General features: G+C 43.0%; 1 protein-coding gene and 1 pseudogene across 1 annotated transcript in view; both read left to right on the top strand.

Moving 5' to 3' along the window:
* The window catches only part of LOC118656077 (ectonucleotide pyrophosphatase/phosphodiesterase family member 7-like), a 38,552-nt gene that overhangs the window by 17,459 nt on the left and 522 nt on the right, over nt 1-20,571 (top strand). The window contains exons 2-5 of the mRNA XM_036308853.1: nt 4,507-4,652; nt 13,809-14,435; nt 16,956-17,193; nt 18,566-18,689. Coding sequence (XP_036164746.1) covers nt 4,507-4,652; nt 13,809-14,435; nt 16,956-17,193; nt 18,566-18,689 — 1,135 coding nt within the window. The remainder of the gene's footprint in view (nt 1-4,506; nt 4,653-13,808; nt 14,436-16,955; nt 17,194-18,565; nt 18,690-20,571) is intronic.
* LOC118657223 lies at nt 2,201-2,345 on the top strand (annotated as a pseudogene).

A 20,571-nucleotide genomic window follows, 5' to 3' on the forward strand; every position in this document is an offset into this window, starting at 1 on the left:
GGTTATCTCCAGAGTAGAAAATGAAATTAAAGTACAATGTGAATGCTGGTCCCTACAGCTGTTTGTTTCTCAGCCTTTCTTCTCCTCTGTCATGTTTCGCCCACATTCCAGAACTGGCCCTTGGCTGGGATAAAGAGGCTCACGCATCAGGAAGGAAGAATCAAAGGGAGAGTGGCAACCTCTGCTGGGTCATTAGTGGTCCCCAGCCACTGGATGGATTTAGAACATGCCTTTAAGTGTCAGGGTGGAAATAACCCAAATATCACAGAGATGGTCTATTTGTGAAATTACTGAGACTAGCCAAGCCACAGAATGAAAGGGTCATGCTCCCTGAGCTCATTTTAGCTTAGTTGTTTGAAACTTGGGTAACATTGCTTTGAGGGGGAAATGGATTATATGATTGGTTCCCAGGCTAGTCTACTTAACTGAAATTATAATTGACCTCTGGATCCCAGGCCATGCAAGCAGCATCCTTAAGGTACAGCAGGGGAAGTTTCTCTATCCATGACATCCTTTGCTTTCTCCCATTCCTTCTCCCAAGTCCTCCCAGTGACTCTGGAACTCCAAGCTTTCCCAGGTACTGGAGTGAGCCAGGTTTTGATGACTGCCTGCCCTCCCCCTGGTTCAACAGTAATGGGACATCTGCTGGAATTAATGCATGTATGTTAATGACTAACACACATGTGTGAGTGACTAAAAGCCCCTGAATGAGTGGTTCTGACATTGTCAGTGGGCACTAAAACCACCTAGACAACTTGTTAAATGCAGACTCCCAGACCCCATGCCAGAAATGAGGATTCAGCAAGGGCTAGAATTGGGACCAGGGACTCTATGGGGATATATATATATCTTTTTTATTGATTTCAGAGAGGAAGAGAGGAGAGAGAGAGAGAGAAACATCAGTGGTGAAAGAATCACTGATGAACTGCCTCCTGCAGGCCCCAAACTGGAGATCAAGCCTAAAACCCAAGCATGTTCTCTGACCAGGAATCGAACCTCCAGGTTCATAGGTCCACGCTGAACCACTGAACCAAGCTGGCCAGGCAGGAATCTGTGTTTTAACAAGCAGCTCAATTGAGTCAAATGTTGATGGTAGAAAACACCATGGAGAAATGCTACAATAGACGAAATGGCAGGTGTTTGTAATCCCAGGGTGATTTGCTTTTTACTGGACAGGAAGATAGAACAGAATCCACGATGATTCGGGTTTTTTAAAAAAAGACAAAGTAGAGTTGCTCCCTGGATGAATTATCTCTGTGCTGCCATTTCATCTACTGGAATGTGGCAGGGCACAGCCAGGAGGAAACTCAGACACTATGACAAGAAGAGGGCTCACTGTAGATTTCAGAAGGCTTCCATGATTCATCTGTGAGGCTCAAAATGTTCTTACACATTATGCCCTCTACCTACCAGAAACAAAGTGCTACCACTCAAGGTGCTCCCACTCAAACCCCCACTCCTGAGAGTATAGCAGAGAGATTAAAAGTGCTTAACACCATCAGGCATTGAGAAATGAAAGTCAAAAGCACAATGAGACACCACTTCACACCTACTGGATTGGTCATCATTTTAAAAAGGGTAAAATAACAAGTGATGGTGAGGATGTGGGGAAATTGGAACCCTTGAACATTGTTGGTGAGAATGTAAAATGGTGCAGCCACTTTGGAAAATAGTTTCCTCAAAAACTTAAACGGAGAGTTACCATGTGACCCAGCAATTTTAGTCCCCAAAGAATTAAAAGCAGAGACTCAAACAGATATCTGTACATGAATGTTCATAGCAGCATTATTCACAGTAGATCAAAAAAAATGAAAAAAACCTAAATGTCCATCAACTGATGAATGAATACACAAATTCTGGTCTTTCCAGACATGGAATATTATTAAGCCATAAAAAGGAATGAAGTACAAAAACATGCTACAGAACGGATGAGCCTGGAAAACATTGTGTTCAGTACAAGAAACCAGGCACAAAAAGCCAATATTGTATAATTTCATTTCTATGAAGTGTCCAGAATAGACAAACCCAAAGAGACAGAAAGTAAATCAGTGGCCGACAGGGGGCAAGGGAATGGAGGAATGTAAATATATACAAGGTCTCCTTTTGGGGTGATGAAAATATCTTAGAACTAGAGAGAGGTGCTTATTTCACAACCTATGACTGCACAAAATGCCACTGAATTTGTACACTTTAAAATGTTAGTGGTTACCAATGGGCAAGGAGATATCTGATTGGTGGTGTTGCTCTTATATCAATCAGGGGCAAAGCAGATGTACAGTCCTTAGTTCATCCTAGCTTGATCCCTGTGTCAATGACCAGAGCTGTTTCATGCCTGAGGCACATAAAGTTATAATTCCTAGGTCTTGGAGGGGAAAAGATCAGAAACACTGATCTCATAATAAGTAGATTATTAATATTAACTGAGGCTCAGGAGGGGATGTAGTTTTAAAGTTTGTGGAGATGTTGTGATTAGTCTAGTAACTTCTAGATAACAGTAAGTAGGTAGTTCTAGCACAACTCCATTAAGAGTGAACATGTCACTTAACAGTTTTTGTGGCAATTGTGCAATAGGACGTGGATATATGTCATTCTGCACATAAAGCTGGATGCTATAAATAATAAGTGGGTCACTATTGGCTTTCAGAAAATTGGGTGGGGGTCTAATATGGTAATATTGGGATTATTTCTGAGAGCAGTTACTGTGAATCATGTATTCTCAGGAGCCAGAAAGTGTTCAAATCCTGAGTCTCTGCCATTTAACTGTCAGTGTGGTCTTAGATGCCTCTACCTACCAGAAACAAAATGTTCCCACTCGAGGTAGTCAACCCCCACAGTCCATGGGGAAATAGCATCTGCCTGTTTCTCACCTGAAAAGTGAGTTTTAATGATAGTGCATATGAGTTGTTGGAAAAAAATAAAACATGAGAAGCATGTAAAATGGGGCCTGGCAGTTATAGCTAATAATATATATAAACATTTATCTTTTTCTGGGTTTAGAAGAAAAAAAATATTTAAATAAATAAATAAAATGTTAATGGTTAATTTTAAGTTATGTAAATGTTACCTGAATAAAATAACAAAAACGCATTGGTAATAACCAAACCTCCAAGGTTCAAAGCCTGGCTCTGCTGCATGACCTGAAGCAAACTCAGTGCCTCAGTTTCCTATAAAGGAAGAAATCTCTAAAGGGGACTATAATAAAACCCACTTGCAGGCCTATTAGAATTACATGAATTAATGCCCAAAAGGACTTGGGAGAGATGGTGCATAGCATGGTACATGTGTGCCATGATTTCATTACACAAACCCTATCCTATTACATAGGCAAACCACGGCCAGCATGGGTAGGGGCTTGTTCAAGTTCACACAGCAAGTTCAGAAGTCATGTCGGAGTGGCACCCAGCTCTAGGTCACTGCTCTTCCTCTGCCAACAGTCTAATTGAATCTCTGACCAAGAATTTTGACATTCCAAGACCCCAACCCCTGGCAGCAGCACAAATTCTTCCAGTGTGGCTGGCTGGCTGGCCTACATACCAGGCGGAAACAACTGATCAAAGCTTTATAGCAACAACTCTTTTTGCATCTTCCCAGGTGAAAGCCTTGGCCACCTGAGGGGAACTTTAGCCTGGTGGTGACTGACCCAGAAGAGAGCTTTCCCCTTCCCTGTTCCCATGACCATGAATGTCCTGCCTCAGTTTACCTTGGACGTGACAGAAATCCTCACTAACTTATTAAGTCAGTAGGGTCATCCAGGGTCTTTCTTCTCCAGGAAGCAGGGAAGAGTAGGAGCTCAGATCTTACCTTACACTGCCCCCTATGTGCACTCCCCTTTTCCCTGGTTCAGTGTGAGATCACAGGGATTTTTCAGACTCGGTTCAATTCCTGTGTCTTCAGGAACAATCTAGCTTACTCACATTCCCCAGCAACCACCTTCCTCCCTCAAGTAGAGAGAAATAAGTCTACACCCATCCACATCTAGCAATCCTTCCTGATTCCACTGGTTCCCTCAAACAGCACAGCCCATGGGAGTCCTAGGAGAAACCCTGGGAGGTTTGTTGAGAATCGGGCTGACTGGATGTTCAATATTGAATCATCATCACAAGCAGAAGATAAGAAAAATAATCCCACAGGAAGCATCCAAATCCTAGGCTCTTAGCTTCTGGGTGCAGAAATAACCCAAGGAACCCGGCCTCCCTGTGCCCTGCCTTCCTTCCTTCTTCATCAGCTTCCACAGCCAACGCCAGCTTCCCTCTGGGCTGTGAGGTCTGTTCCTGAGAGCAGATCCAATCTGGCATGAGAGAGATGTAATGAGTCCTTCCTTTGTGGCTACCAATGTTTGCACTTCCAGAAAAACAAGTCTGAAGCCCCTGGGTGGCCACCTGGAGCCATAGTCCAAAAGATGTAGGCCAGCCAGCAGGGTGTTGGGGAAAGTGGTCTTAAGATCACATTAATACCCGTAACAGCATCCATTCATAGAACTTATACCTTCCCTCCTTTATCTCCAAGGTCGCTGGATTGAAGATCATGGAGTCATACACAACATGATGTTTAACACTGAGACAGGATGGAAGTACTCCTTCAAGACCACACAGAACAAGACTGAGTGGTGGGACAATGGCATTCTCCCCCTCTGGATCACAGCCCAGAGACAGGTACAGTCAGAAATCCTAGGCTGGCTTCCAGGGACGTTGCCTCTCATTCTAAGGCCTGTGGGATGGAGATTAGAAGCTGTGTGACCTTGGGCAAGTGACTTAGCCTCTCTAAGCATGTGTTTCCCTAAATGTGTAGTTAGGGATCATGATGGTGTGCTTCTTTAATAGATTTGAGGTCAGGATTAAATGAGATATGTGTGAAAGGGAGTGGGCACAGAGGAAATGCTCAGTAAGTTTTAGCTATTGTGGATGAACAAGTCAGGGCATAGACTGGCTTAATCATGATTGTACCTCCAGGGCTCTTCACAGGGTCTGGGCCCAGCAGCTCTTTAATAAATATCTGTTTGTACACTTCCTCGGACTTAGGCATAAAGGCCCTTGGGAATGAAGTTGACCATGTAATGCATCTTCAGACGATGAAAAGCTCTTATGAGAACATTCACTTGAAAGGATTCCAACGGCCATTCATTATTGCTTTGAAAGGGCAGAAATCAGAGCTGTGTGTTCAACTCCCAGCCCAAAAACCTGTTGCCAGCTTTGCATTTTGTCAATGAGATGGCAGTCGTCACTGTAGAATAGGACCTCTTTCTTCTTCCACATGACACCAGCCTTTGCTCCAAATCTATCCTGGGTACCAGGGCTGCATCTCTGTGCTGCAAGCCAACACTAAGCATGTCACGTGGCAAGGTGGTGTGATGCAGCAGCTCAGAACGCGGTTTGTGGACTCAGACTCCTGTAGCAGGATATCAGCTGCCTCCACCCTCTCCAGCTGCATGACCTTGAGCAATGACTTCCTCTCTGTGCTTGAGTTGCCGATAGGTAAAATAAAGATTGTCAGAGTCCCTGCTTCATAGGGTCATTGTGGGGGATTAACCGAGATAATGCCTGTAAGATACTTAGATCTAAGTGCTCAAAAACTGTCAGTCGTGCTTATGATTGGAAGCTAAATCATTTTAGCACTAACTCAGCTGGTCACTACAGCTCTAGGTCAGAACTATCCAATGGAACATTCCATGATAACGGACATGTTCTACTGCACACAGTCCAATATGGAAGCCACTAGGCATATGTGGTTTTTGAGCCCTTGAAATGTGGCTAGTGAGATTGAGGAACTGAATTTTAATTGTATTTAAGTTTAATTAATTTCAATTTAAATCTAAATACATGTAGCTAGGGGTTGCCATATTGGACAATTCTCTAGAACAGTGGTTCTCAACCTTCTGGCCCTTTAAATACAGTTCCTCATGTTGTGACCAAAACATAAAATTATTTTCGTTGCTACTTCATAACTGTAATGTTGCTACTGTTATGAATCATAATGTAAATATCTGATATGCAGGATGGTCTTAGGCGACCCCTGTGAAAGGGTCATTCGACCACCAAAGGGGTCGCGACCCACAGGTTGAGAACCGCTGCTCTAGAATAATCACAGGGGGTGGCCAATGATCCTATCCTACTTCAGGTTCATTTTTTCCCTAGCTGTTGGGCCTTAATTCCTTCCTCTTCTGTCACATTTTTAAACTTTAAGAAATAGATTACACAAATAAATTCTGTCCTCCCAAGAAAATCATGCTCACAACACTATGAGCCAGGCACTGATTTAAGTGCTTTACATATATTAATGTATAACAACTCTGAGGCGTTGTTATATCCATTTAACAATTGAGTAAATTGAGGCACGGAGCAGTGCCAAACTTCTCAAAGTCACAAAGCCAGTAAAAGGCAGGGCTGAAATTTAAACTCAACCCTGAGTTCAGCAACTCTTAACACTTAACCATGACATATTACTTCTGTGGCCAAAACATTTAGCCATGGATTTCATAATAAATCTTCTATTTGCCTAGCCCCTAGGGAGGTCTGGACAGTCTTCTTTAATTCACTATTCAAAACCCAGGGCCTCTCTAGTCTCTTGCCATGGTATTTGTTCACTGGCGTGGGGCCTCTGGTAGCATTCTCCTTTCCTGTTATTTTTCTTATTCACGGTTCGTGTCTCATTGCCATTTATTTGCAGAATTTTCTTTCCTTCTGCTCAATTCATCATCAGAGTGTTCTTCCTCTCTGCTGAATTCATAAGCGGTTATGCAAAAAGAGGATCTGGTGCAGGGCCAGGCAACTGACAACACACCACTTGTTTGGCAAGTGAATGTCCAATTGGTATATCTCGTTCTGCCACTGGCAGCTCCTGCCACGGGACAGGGCCATCAGCCAGCGCCCTGAGGGCCTGACAGAAAAGCCACTGCCATCAGATCAAACCTGTGGCCCCAAGCCAGCACCCCAGCAACAGCACTCCAGATGACCCCAAACACCGTTCAGGGGCACATCTGTATTGCCAGGCAGGGCTGGAGGAAGGGGGCCTAACCCATATCCATCACTGGGAAAATCCATCCTTCTCCCAAGTCTCTTCCTGGTGAACTTTGTGGAGATTGATACATGAACCTTTAATATGACTAAAATGTTCTCCTCAGTGACACTAAAGCTGCCTTAATCCATCAAGAATGGACATGCCTTGGTGGATGATGCCTAAAAGATGGGATTCCTGACCACCTCTGCATCCATTATTCAAGCCCACAAGCACACCTACATTCCAGCAGGACTTCACTAACGGTCAGGGTACAGACTGAGAGGCTCCATTCGGAACAGCCTCGGATTTTTGATGAGCACCCCCAATAACTGAACTTGATCAATGACCAAGGTACTTCACCTCATTCACAAGTCCTAATTCTCAGAGAAAGGCAGGCAGCCGTGACTGTAAGAACTAGGAAAACCATAGGGATATGCTCCCCCTCTCTCCAGAAAAGCTATAGAGCATATTAAGCAGTGTGACGGCAGAGCATGGTTAAGTGAGATTGGCATGGTGCCAAGAGTCTGTAACAAGACCACAGTAGGCGAGCACTAGGAAGGGGTTTGGGGAGAGAGTGGGAGGGCAGCTATGTCGCGACCCCTTTAGCAGTCGAACGACCCTTTCACAAGGGTTGCCTAAGACCATCCTGCATATCAGATATTTACATTACAATTCATAACAGTACCAACATTACAGTTATGAAGTAGCAACAAAAATAATTTTATGGTTGGGTCACAACATGAAGAACTGTATTTAAAGGGCCAGAAGGTTGAGAACCACTGTCCTAGACAATAGCTTCCAAACTTGGAAGAGCTGTGAGCAGGATCTGCCAAGAATAGCAAGGTAATGCATCCCAATATTGGCCCAAACTGTGTCTTTATTATGCATCATAAAGGCTCTAAGAATAACAATCTCTCCTCCAAAAGGGTGGGAGGGAGAAAACAGAATCTTGAACGTAGAGCTGCCTTCTGTTCAGTGGCTCCTCCTAAGCATAGAAAGGCAATGAAAATGCCCAGAACCAATTTCGACTTCTGAATTTTAAATACATGGAGTCCATCTCTTCCCACTCGATCATTCCCTCAAATGAATAAGGAACTCGTTTCCCTAAGCCACACATACTCCCCACCAAAGCACAGGCACCTTCATAAAATGTGTGCCTTGTAACATTAATTATGTCACCTAAGGGAAGAGACAAGACAAAATGCAAAACCAAACTGAAACTTTTCCCCTAATTATTGGTTCTGAAGAGTTTGGTGAATCTGTACAAAACCCAACAGTCAGGATTTCCCTGTAGAAAATACCAACTCTTGTTTTTAAAAAGCAACTTAAAAGTAATAGCGACATCGATGCAACACTACACTAAGGGAGAATAATGAACCTAATAAAACTAGCGATTTTCCAATTGCTATTGCTACTAGAAACACTGATTATGCTAATTAAAGGGTAGAATAGTAAATACCAACTCTTTTGCATCCAATTAAGTGCTCAGATTATTTCTCAGAAGTATTTGTTGAAAATAGCACTTCTGATTATCATGGGTCCCAAATAAACAGAGTCGTGTGTGTGTGTGTGTGTGTGTGTGTGTGTGTGTGTGTACATGCACACTCACACACATTTCTCTCTGGAGCTCATTTCACAGAGCAGCAAAAACTCCTAAAATTCCTATGGGACCAAGTGAGAAAAATCAGTTTCCTAAGACTACAGCTTGGAATATCTTTAAAGAAGGTGTGTGTTGAAAATACAGCACACGAAAATAATTCCATTTCAAGATGGGAATACCTGAGATTTAACATGCAAACATCAGGAATTCAACTGAATATGCAGGGCTGCCTAAGTCCCTGGGAATTTCAATGTCAATTATTCTAAATAATAAAACAGCTGGTCAAACCACATTCTACAAAATGTTAGAAGTGTCATCCTTCCAGTCAATTCCATACTTCAGAGCAAAGTCAATTTATATGTAAGTTAAACAAAGAACCGTCGCTAAAAACTGAGAATTATGTCGACTGACAATCAGAAATGCAATAAATAAATATTAGAGGATTTGCAAGTTAAATCAACCATAGAAATTCTATTATCAGAAAGAAAATGTGTTACCTGTGGAGGTTACAAATAAGATGCTAGAACCCAAAAGAGAAAGAGTTTCTGTAATGATTCCATAAGTTAATCAGAATTCATGCATTCATTCAACATGCATTTAATCAACAGCACTTACTCTGAGCCAGGCCTGTTCTGGGTCCCAGGGAAAGTGTGGTCAATAAGAAAGACATGGTTCTTGGTCTCCTTGAGCTCACATTCTAGAGGAGAGAAACAGATAATAAATAAGTAAACAAGCCCTAACCGGTTTGGCTCAGTGGATAGAGCTTCGGCCTGCGGACTGAAGGGTCCCGGGTTCGATTCTGGTCAAGGGCATGTACCTTGGTTGCCGGCACATCCCCAGTAGGGGGTGTGCAGTAGGCAGCTGATCGATGTTTCTCTCTCATCGATGCTTCTAACTCTCTATCCCTCTCCCTTCCTCTCTGTAAAAAATCAATAAAATATATATTTTTTAAAATAAGTAAACAAAGTAAGATGATTTCAGATTGGGGAAAGCACTTTAGAGAAAATAAAACTGGATCGCCTAATAGAAAATGAATGCTGGAGGGTAGAGAGGATATTATTTCACCTATAGCTATAGATAGAAGAGTTCCTGCCAAAACCGGTTTGGCTCAGTGGATAGAGCGTCAGCCTGCGGACTGAAGGGTCCCAGGTTCGATTCCGGTCAGGGGCATGTGCCTGGGTTGCGGGCATATCCCCAGTAGGAGATGTGCAGGAGGCAGCTGATCGATGTTTCTCTCTCATCGATGTTTCTAACTCTCTGTCTCTCTCCCTTCCTCTCTGTAAAAAATCAATAAAAAATATATTTAAAAAAAAAAAAAAAGAAGAGTTCCTGAAGCCTTGAAAAGTATTTAGTATTAAGAACTTTAGGTCAAGTTTCCTAGAAGCAGAGCCTGAGGCAGGAATGCAGTGCAGGTAATGCATTGAGGGAGAGGTTTCAAGAGAAGGGAGTAAGAAAAACTGAGGGGCCAGGGGAAAGAGTTAAGTGAGATGTGGTCCCAGCTGGAGACCAGCTTCAGCCTGATCCGATGGGAAGCTCTGGAACACAAACTGAACCCCAATGTTGTCCCACCCTGAGGCCAGGGAGCTTGTCTTTTGTCCTCCCAATCACTGGCCACAGGCAGCTAGGGGTGAAGGAGATACCTTCCCAGATGAGATAGGACGTGGCTACTTGGATGAGGATAATTTTCTAGATAGTGAGGCAGCTGAGAGTCTCACAGTAGTGGGTGTGGGTACATTGGTCCAGTAAGGGGATTTGGATGGGGCACCAATAGCAACCCCTTCAACTTCCAAATTACTTTCCTACTTCTCAAATGTACATGGAAAGTTTTGGCATTACTCTTGGTTGTACTTTTCTGCTCATTTGTTGAAAAAATAGCCACAACCTAGAGGCCATTACCCCAAAATTCTTTCCCATTTATTCTCCATATCATCAACATAGTCACACCATTACCATCCCTTGGTTCCACTGAAGCCAATGAACTTCAGAGTGTTTTTCAGAGCATCCAAATCATGAGTGATACAAGGAGTGTCATATAACAGCCCTCAAGATAATAGTTTAGCAGAGATGAAGGAAAGCACTTGCTCCCCAAATAATAAGGCCATTAATTCACTGAACCAAAAATCTATTGAGTATCTACTATGTGCCTGTTCCTGGTTGGGGAGCTGCTTTGACCCACTTAGTGAGATGTGTCCACCTCATTGATAATACATTGGTGAACATACAAAACATTATTTTCTTTTCCTAACTATTTTACCAAGCTTTGTCCAAAACCATCTTTCTGCTGGGGAGCAGATCACTTAAGAATGTTTTCATGCCCTGGTCAGGTAGCTTAGCTGGTTAGAGCATCATCCTGGTATGCCAAGGTAGCAGGTTTAATGCCCAGTGAGGACACATACAAGAACCAACCAATGAATGCATAAATAAGTAGAACAACAAATTGATGTATTTCTCTCTCTCAATTCAATTTTTTAGAAAGAATATTTTCATGACTTTGTAGTCACCTGTTTTGTTAAAACAGCCCCATTTCTGAAGATTCAGTTCTGTTCATGGTAGAACCTTCATCTCCAATCCAAGTCAAAACTCTCTTTCCCAGATGCCCCCCTATCCTCTCCATAGACCCTGTGGTGGTCCCAGCAGCCTGGAGTAGGAGGAGCATGGCCTGTGCTCAACTCTTTCAGACACATACACACCCTTCCCTGGTTTACTCTCTGGAGACAAGAAAAAAAAGAAACATATAGGCTCCTCCGATGAAAGATTGTAGGGAGGCCATGATCCTTTTCCCGTTCACTATAATTTGTTGCTCTACCTAGTTGCCTATGGTCTCACATAGAGGGGTGAAGGTAACCAGGCCTCACTGGCAAGTCTCAGTGTCAAGCAGCAACCCCAGGCCTCGCTGGGGCCTTGCAAGACTCGGCCACATTTCATAGTGCTGGGGTCCAACCCCAGCAGGGTCCAGGGGTCCCCAAAGGTGTGGACGGTGTCGGCGAAGAAGGAATGACATGGAGACAGCGTTCAGTTGATCAGCAGCCTAGTTAGGATCTCTAGCCAGGATCTCCAGCCAAGTTCTGGTCTGGGTCTCCAGCGAAGTTCTGGTTAGGATCTCCAGCCAGGTTCTGTGTCCATGTTCTCTTGCTAGGTTCTCCAGCCAGGTTCTCCAGGTTCTCCAGCCAGGTTCTGTCACCAGGTTCTAGTCAGATTCTCTTGCCATGTTCTATCCAGTTTCTGTAGCCAGGTTCTGTCTCTAGGTTCTTCAGCCAGTTTCTATCCAGGATCTTTTGCCATGTTCTCTCGCTAGGTTCTGTCTCTAGGTTCTGTGTCCAGTTTCTGTCCAGGATCTTTTGCCATGTTCTCTCGCTAGGTTCTGTCTTTAGGTTCTGTGTCCAGTTTCTGTCCAGGATCTTTTGCCATGTTCTCTCCAGCGAAGTTCTTCTGTCTCTAGGTTCTGTGTAGGTTCTGTGTCTAGGTTCTGTGTGTAGGTTCTGTGTCCTGTTGTCTTGTTACATCTGTATTTATACCAGTTGATTCCAATCCTATCAATCTCTATTCCAAAGGTTAGGGCGTTTCTTATCTCCATTCCAGGGAGTAAAGATTATGTACTTTAAGCATGATTGTTCGTAGTTAAAGTGATTAATTACCCGCCTGGCACTTAGTTAAGGGGTTTTATTCCCTCCCTAACTTCAGGGGAAAATCCCTACCTGGGGAAACAACCTTTCTCAGAGAGGTGACCTTGGTTAAAACACATAGTGCCAAGAAGGTGAGCAAACATGTTAAGAACAGTATGCCATATATGCCAGGTCCCTTGAAACAGCAAGGATGGACCGGCTCCCGGCATCATAGCTGACCCATCCTATTCCTCTGTTGTAAAGAACTCAATGCCCTATCCTATAGTCATTTCTGCCACTACAAAGGTCCTCAACCTCACCTTCTCTCTGCAGTCCCCAACCCTGTGATTTACAGGCACATTCCAGATTCACCTTTAGTACCCTGCAGGAGACAGAAACTAGAGGGAATAATCGTTGCCCCCTCTTTACCTGATCATGCTACCTTGCCCAATGCTCTCTGTCCCTCTGCAGGAAAAATAAAAGCTAAGCTCATTAGCTTACTAATGTGCTCTACATACATTTAGCCCTCACAACTAACCCACGAAGTAGAATAATCATCTCCATTTTGCAGACGTGGAAACTGAGGTGGAGAGCATGAGTAACATGCATCCAAGTGGTGGGAAAGACTATCACCAGGCAATCCAGCATCAGAACACACTTTTAACTACCATCCTATTCTGTCTCTGAGCAGGTTGTCAGGCCCAGTGGTTGAGCAAACTGCACAGTGAACAAGATAGTCTCCCCTTCTTGCATACACCCCCAAATTTTATAAGCATTAGATATGGGAACCAGTAGGGTAGATTCTCCCCTCTCCAACAGCCCCAAAGGAAGTCCCATGATTGTATCTCATTAGCTTGGACATGGGCCCAAGGCTGAACCAACTACAGTGACCAGAGGATGCAGTGTCATCTAACCAAGCTAGATCCTCAACCCACATCTGGAGCCAGATGTGGACCCAACACATCCTGAACCTGGCATGAAGCAAGGGCAGAGAGGAAAGTCTCCAGAGAAAGTCAGGAGTGGACTGAACCAGTAGACAGAGGAGTGGGTGCTGGGCAAGCAAACATATTAACTGTCCACTGCACATACTGGGGAAGACCTGTAGTGGCTTGTTATATCTGGAAGCAAAGAGTGCCTACTATGTGCCAAAAGATGATGTCCAACATTTTACCTTAAAATTAATTGGCTCAAACCTCACAAAAATTCTGTCAACTTTTTGGCATTTTACATGTAGAAACATTGAAGCATAAGAGATTAAACAACTCACTATCACCAATTTAGAGCCATTTTTCCTCCATTCTAATGAATTTTTTAATTTTATTTTATTTTTTCGCCATCTATGAAGTTAGAATACATCTTCCAATCCCTGGAGTGTGGTGTTTTAATTGACAGCATTGCTTTCCCTATCAGTGCATAAAATAATGGCATGTCTTTCAACTAATGGAGTTTTAGATTTAATGAGATCCTAGTGAAGCCAAGAATGAAATCCACCCTCATCTGACTCCAAAGCCCATGTGGTTCCTAAACGTCTGGACGAGGGTAGGGATGTTGATCAGGTGGGCTTTGCTTGTTCTGAGAAATGGCCTGATAGAATTTTCTTCTTGTCCTTCCAGGGGAGGAAGACTGCGTCATTCCACTATCCCGGGGGAGGTGCTAAATACAAAGGTGAAGCTGTCCAGAGGTCCCTGGTGGAGTCTTACACTCACCCAGACAGCAACGAGACAGAGTGGAGGGAGAACATTGATATTGTCATGAACTGGTTCACTAAGGAAGACTTTGACTTTGTGACTCTGTACTATGGAGAGCCAGATAATGTGGGACACAAATTCGGGCCCGAGACGGAAAACAGAAGGGTAATAATTAAGCAAATCGACAGAACCATCGGGTACCTGGTAGAAGCCATTGAGAGGCACGGTTTGACTGAGCACCTCAATGTCATCATCACATCAGACCACGGCATGACTACAGTAAAAAAGAAGCCCAATGTCACTGAAATCCTCTTGACCAACTACATCAAGTACAGGGACTTAGTCAAGTTTGATATTGTGGACTATGGAGGCTTTGGGATGCTCCTGCCCAAACCAGGGAAAGAGGAAGCCCTTTACCAAGCACTGAAGAATGCACATCCACACCTCCATGTCTATAAGAAGGAGGAATTTCCAGAACGCTTCCACTTTGCTAAGCATGAGCGGGTCCTGCCAATCCTAGTGTATGCGGACTCTGGTTACAACATCAATGGGGTGAGTTGATTTTTAAATGAATAAAGTCATATTGGATCTGGGAGAGAGCCACTAGGGAGAGACAGTTCTGGAAAACAACAAAACATAAGTGTATACACAGTGAGTGGTAACCCACTGTTTTCTACATGTTCCCCACCCCCATATCCCACATCCCATGCAATCACCCCTGCCTCACATCACTACTATCCAATAATAATGACAAACACCTCTGACCAAGGCTAATTATCCAGCACTGTGCTAAAAACCTAACATGAGTTAGTTCATGTCTGTCTAAAGATAGATGATCTTATCTCCCTCATTTTAATAAGAAACCAGAGCTAGAGAGGAATGATTTGGGACTAGAAGTATAAGGCTGAAGTCTGAACCCATAATTATGTTTGCAATCTGTGTTTGATTATTATGCACAGATCACCAGGAGATTCACCAAAAAACTACTTCCTGGTTCCCTTGGTACATATCAAAAAGAAAACAACAAAAAGCAATCCTATTCATACAAAAATGTATATACCGATGCTCACAGCAGCATTATTCACAATAAGCAAAAAGTGAAAACAACCCAAATGCCTATCAACTGATGAATGGATAAACAAAATATGGTATATCCATACAGTGGAATATTGTGTAGACATTAAAAGGAACAAAGAACTGATACATGCTACAACTCAAATGAACCTTGAAAACATTATGCCCAGTTAGATACGAAGGACCACATATTGTATGATTCCATTTAAATGAAATATCCAGAACAGGAAAATCAATAGAGATAGAATATAAGATTGGTGGTTGTCTAGGGCCAGAGGTGGAGAGGACTTGGGGACAAATGGGGAGTGACTATAGAAGGCCACAGGGTTTCTTTTTGGGATGACGGAAATCTTCTAAGCTGGTTGTGATAATAGTTGCACAGCTCTGTGCATACACTAAAAATCATTGAATTGTACACTTTAAATGGGTAAATTGTATGGCATGTAAATTTTATCTCAACAAATTTTATTAGATTTGAATAAGCAAATCTAAAGAAGAAAATACCAAAACCAATGCTAATTGTGAGACATAAGTAAAATGGTCTGGTTTTTCTTAACTACCAACCAATAATTCATGTCAGAACAAAGTTGATGTGATATTTAAATATCACATAACAGAATACCATCTCAGGTATCGCTTGAAGAAGCCTTATCTAAGGCTGTGGACAGGGCCAAACATTATCATTATGTTTGCAATCGGTATATTCTCAGCTTGCTACAAGTCTTGGGAAAATTCACTAGGTTATTGTCTAGTGGTGGTGGAAATATTCACAATAAAGTGCAATAATTTATTGGTATCTTGTAATCCTTCAAATAGCCCAAACCACTGAGGATGTGTGCCCAACGCTAAGGCCTCTCCAAGGAGAGATTCCAGAGTCAGTGGCCTCTTTGTAAACCTGGTTCATGATGTAATAGATTGCAAGTATGGCGAAGGCATTTAATGGGACAGTCACATTCCCAACATGACCAACCAGAGAGTTGGAGGGAATAGGATGCTGTGATCAGTTTAATCTTCTGGGAAACTAACAATTAGACAGAAAATCTTTTGGTCTCAGTACATCTCACTGAGTACACTACTCAGATTTCCATTCATCTGCCTGCCTTGAGGTGCAGAGTAAAGTGGATGCTACTCTTCTCTCTTCAGGGACTAAAGAGCTTGCAAACCACATGAGGGAGTCACTGGGGCACTTGCTCTTGATGGGCTTCCCTATGGCCTTAAAGGTCATTGGACTGGTTTCTTTAGGGTGAGGGAGCCTGAGCTGAGTGACAGGAGCTTTCTGTAGTCACCTGGCCAAATATGAGACCAACTTTCCAAAGTACAGAGCACCACATTTCTTCCCTGCTGGAACTTCTGCTGGTCCTAAGAAAATATAAAGTGTTGTGACTGATGTTACTTAATCATTTGAAAAAGGGCACAGACAAAAACCTATCTGGCATTCATTAAACAATTACCTACAGTCCTTATTCCCTCCTCTCCAAACTCCCCCCAAATATATATACTGGTATATACACTTTTATGCCATAAAAAAAACATATTTGGCTCTAGAACCATACAGTCTGGGTTCAGACACCTGCTCCAAACCCTGCTACTACATGACTAAGGGCAGGCTCCTCAGTTTTCACATCTTCAAAATAAGGAAGATAATAACAGTGCTCTCCCTGGGCCACTGTGAGGGTAAAAAGAGTTAACATATATTTATAAAGCATTCAGAACAATTCATGGTACATTGTAAGCACTCTCTGCTTGAGCTTATTGTGATTGTCAGTATTGTTATCATTATATTCTTGCTGTTTCTAATGGATATGCTTTCTAATTTATTCTATCTTAAAGATCTTTCATTCTTTGCTCTTCTCTCTGCCAGTGCAGAAAGCAGTGTCCTTGCTCGTCATTTAAATTTTCAAAGATTTCGTGGATCTGACAAGCATGATATTAACTAAGGGGCAGTTTTCTTTCAGTGAATTGGGTTCTAAAATGGCGTTTTTTGTTGTTATTTTTCAGCGACTTATAATTTACTTCAACAAAGGAGACCATGGCTTTGATAATGATCTCGAGGACATGAAGACCATATTCAGAGCTTTCGGGCCAAATTTCAAGAAGAATCACCTGGCTGAGCCTTTTGACAGCATCCATATCTACCCACTCATGTGTAAGCTCCTGGGGGTTACCCCCGAACCCCACAATGGCTCCCTGGAAATCACCCAACAAATGCTTGTGGACTCTTTCGACCAGCGACCAGGTGAGATGCAAAAGCAACCACCAGAAAATTGGCAGTTGCTTCCTGTCCTGAGAAAGAATAGATTCATAATGGGGTCTCCTGGGGAGGGGATGAAATCAAGCAGAATAATCCTATTTCCCAGCAGCTTCAGCACCCCCGGTACAAGGTATCAGGAGCTCTAAAAAGATAGCAGAGGAGGTAGGGAACCCCTGGATGTGCTGGTGACATTTTACATAGTGCTTCAGGGGCAAAGGGAAGGCTCTCCATATAGGAAGTCAGAGGATAATCCTACTGATCATCAGAAATTGTGTGCAGTCTGCCCTTTTTAGATACCCAAAATTAGTCTTCCTTCTCCAACTCCATGTATGCTAGCGCCTGGAGAAAAGCTGCTAACCATTTCACTCATTGCTGAAGAAAGGGGCAAGGGTTCCTGTAAATGAGGTTGCTAATTCTTAAGACTTCAAAATCCTAAATCTGTCCCCTGGCCGGGGGCTCAGTTGATTGGATCGCCTTCCCGTACACTGAGTTCGATCCCCAGTCCGGGCTCCTGTGGGAGGCAACCAACAAGCCAATCGATGTTTCTCTCATCTCACGTGCTCTCTCTCTCTCTCTCCCTCCCCCTCCCTCCATCCCTCCCTCCTTTTCTTTCTCTCTCTAAAATCAATAAACACATCCTTGGGTGAGGGTTTTTTAAAAATCCTGAATCTGGGCGACATGAAGGAAGAAAGAAATCATCTCTGGGAATTCAGTGTTTGCAAACATTGGCTAGCTTTTCTTCTGCCGGGAGAGACTCAGATACTGCCTGATGATTTATTGAGTGCTTAGAGCAACCATATTCAATCAAAACAGAGTATAAAGAAGAGCTTCCTGCACCCTTTTCCCTTCTTCCAAGCCACTGCCCACGATCTTCTTGTGAACTTACAGAAAGCAGGCCATTTTGCAGAAAACTAATCAAGTAAATGACCACTTCGCCAAAGTATTGAGGACTTTTTAAAGCACGTTAGAATTTTGCTCAACTATTTGGACCCCACTTCTGTCCCATAGCACACTGGGAGCTGGGGTAAGGTGTGTCTGACCACCAGTTATTAATAAGCAGTAGACATTCCACCAACTGATTTTCAGTGAATTGGCTTTTAGCAAATTGGTCATTTGGCAAAGTGGTCATTAGGCAAATGGGTCATTTGGCGAATAGGTCGTTTAGTAAATCGTCTTTCAATGACTTGCCCTGTGAGATTTCTCTACAGTGAGCACTTTCTTGGGTTAAATGTACATTTCATTTCCATAATTAATATTCACTAGCGCCTGGATGGGAAACTTCCCACGGACCCTGGAGCATCTGAAACAGCCTCTTAATAATCAGACAATTAAAACCCATCTGATTTTTTTTTAACAGGAGCAGAGATGCAGAGGTCATCTGTTCTCCAAAATACAGCAATAGGTCTCGGGACTGTCACAGGAGTTCTTGCAGTTCTGTTTGTCGCTAGCGTGACATACACAGCCATTCGTCGGAAAAAGAAGTGAGTGGCCTTTGGGTTTCCTGTGGTTGGTGCACATTGTAATCATCCATTTCAATCACTTCCTGCCACAAGGGGTCCAGCACTTTGAGAACCCAGCAACTAGAGCCAGCTTGGGCCCAGGACTCAGAAAAGACCCCAGCTTGGTTTAATAAGCTACTATCACAGGCTCAAAATTCTTAACAAGGACCCTGCATTTTCATGTTGCACTAGACACCCCCCCCAAATTATGCACTAGTTAGTTTTCTAGGACTGCCATAACAAAGTACCACAAACTGGGTGGCTTAAAACAACAGAAAAGTATTGTTTCATAGATCTGGAGGCTAAAAATACAAAATCAAGGGTTGGGCAGGGCCATGGTCCGTCTGAAACCTGTAGGGGAGGGTCCTTCTGTGCCTCTTCTAGCTTCCAGTGGTTGCCAACAGTCCTTGATGTTCTTCCTCCAATCTCTGCCTCCATTGCCACACTGCCCCCTTCTACCTGTGTCGCTATCTTCTAAGGCAGTAGACAACCCACCAATGAGGTTGGTGGATTAGGAAGGTTCTCAACCTTCCTAATGCCGCGACCCTTTAATACAGTTCCTCATGTTGTGGTGACCTCCAACCATAAAATTATTTTCATTGCTACTTCATAACAGTAATTTTGCTACTGTTATGAATCGTAATGTAAATATCTGATATGCACGATGTATTTTCATTGTTAAAAATTGAACATAATTAAAGCCTAGTGATTAATCACAAAAACAATATGTAATTATATATGCGTTTTCCGATGGTCTTAGGCGACCCCTGTGAAAGGGTCATTCGGCCCCCAAAGGGGTTGCGACCCACAGGTTGAGAACTGCTGTTCTAAGGACACCAGTCATGGGATTTAGGGTCCCCTGTAATCCAGTATGACCCTATCTTAATTTAATTATGTCTGCAAAGACCCTATTTCCAAATAAGGTCACATTCCTACGACTTTTACCATAACTTTGGGGGAGAGGAACAATTCAACCCATAATATTGGTTCTGCCACCCATCAAAGCATTATATGAGCTGGTGCACTGCTTTCTACATCTCAGTAGTTTATCACTAGACTGAGCCTTCCGTATTCTTGCACACAACCCTGACCATTTTTCTACTTGGATGCAGCATGGGGACCTCCTGAACACTATAAACTACCGAAAAGCAGAACTTTACTTAACCTTAACTCCATTTCACAGCCCACAGTTAACGTAATTCCTATTTAAACTATAAAATTTTCCTGTGAATTGAAACATGACCTATAAAGGTCTCTATACCCTGAAGCAACATTTTAGAAAGAAATCAATTGGTCCTTTTTTACAGAAACCATTAGCCATAGGAGAGATACAGGAAAAACTGCAATGTACTGATTGAATTGCCATGCCCACAGCATAATTTCTAAAATGCAACCGTTCCATACAGTTAAAATGTATTAGGTTTTTATTATTATTACTATTAGAGAAAGCCTCAAATCCAGAAGCTGAATCACTAATTTGGCATGTGCTCATGCACATCCCTCTTGCCACTGGAAGGACCACTGGGATGTCCTAATGCTTCTCTCCATATCGACACCACCTGGAGTTTCTATTTGTGTTACACGCCAGGCAGTCCTAATCTTCACTTACGCCTGAACATACCACACCTTTGAGGTCCATAGAACCTTAAACATCCCTTCAGTGCCTTGACCCTTCCAGAGTCAGACCTGAAATGCATCACCTTTGTCCCTCCTGAGAGCCCGCATGCAAAGATGAAGGTTTCTTCTGGGTGTAGGTCAATGCTGTGGCTCACTCAGGATCCTTCCCCAATCTGCTTCCCATCTCCGGCATTAGGTAAGGTTGGACCAGCCTGGGCTTATTAATATCTTAGTATAACGTCAGTGT

Source organism: Myotis myotis, unplaced genomic scaffold (assembly GCF_014108235.1).
Source record: "Myotis myotis isolate mMyoMyo1 unplaced genomic scaffold, mMyoMyo1.p scaffold_m19_p_5, whole genome shotgun sequence".
Lineage (NCBI taxonomy): Eukaryota > Metazoa > Chordata > Mammalia > Chiroptera > Vespertilionidae > Myotis > Myotis myotis.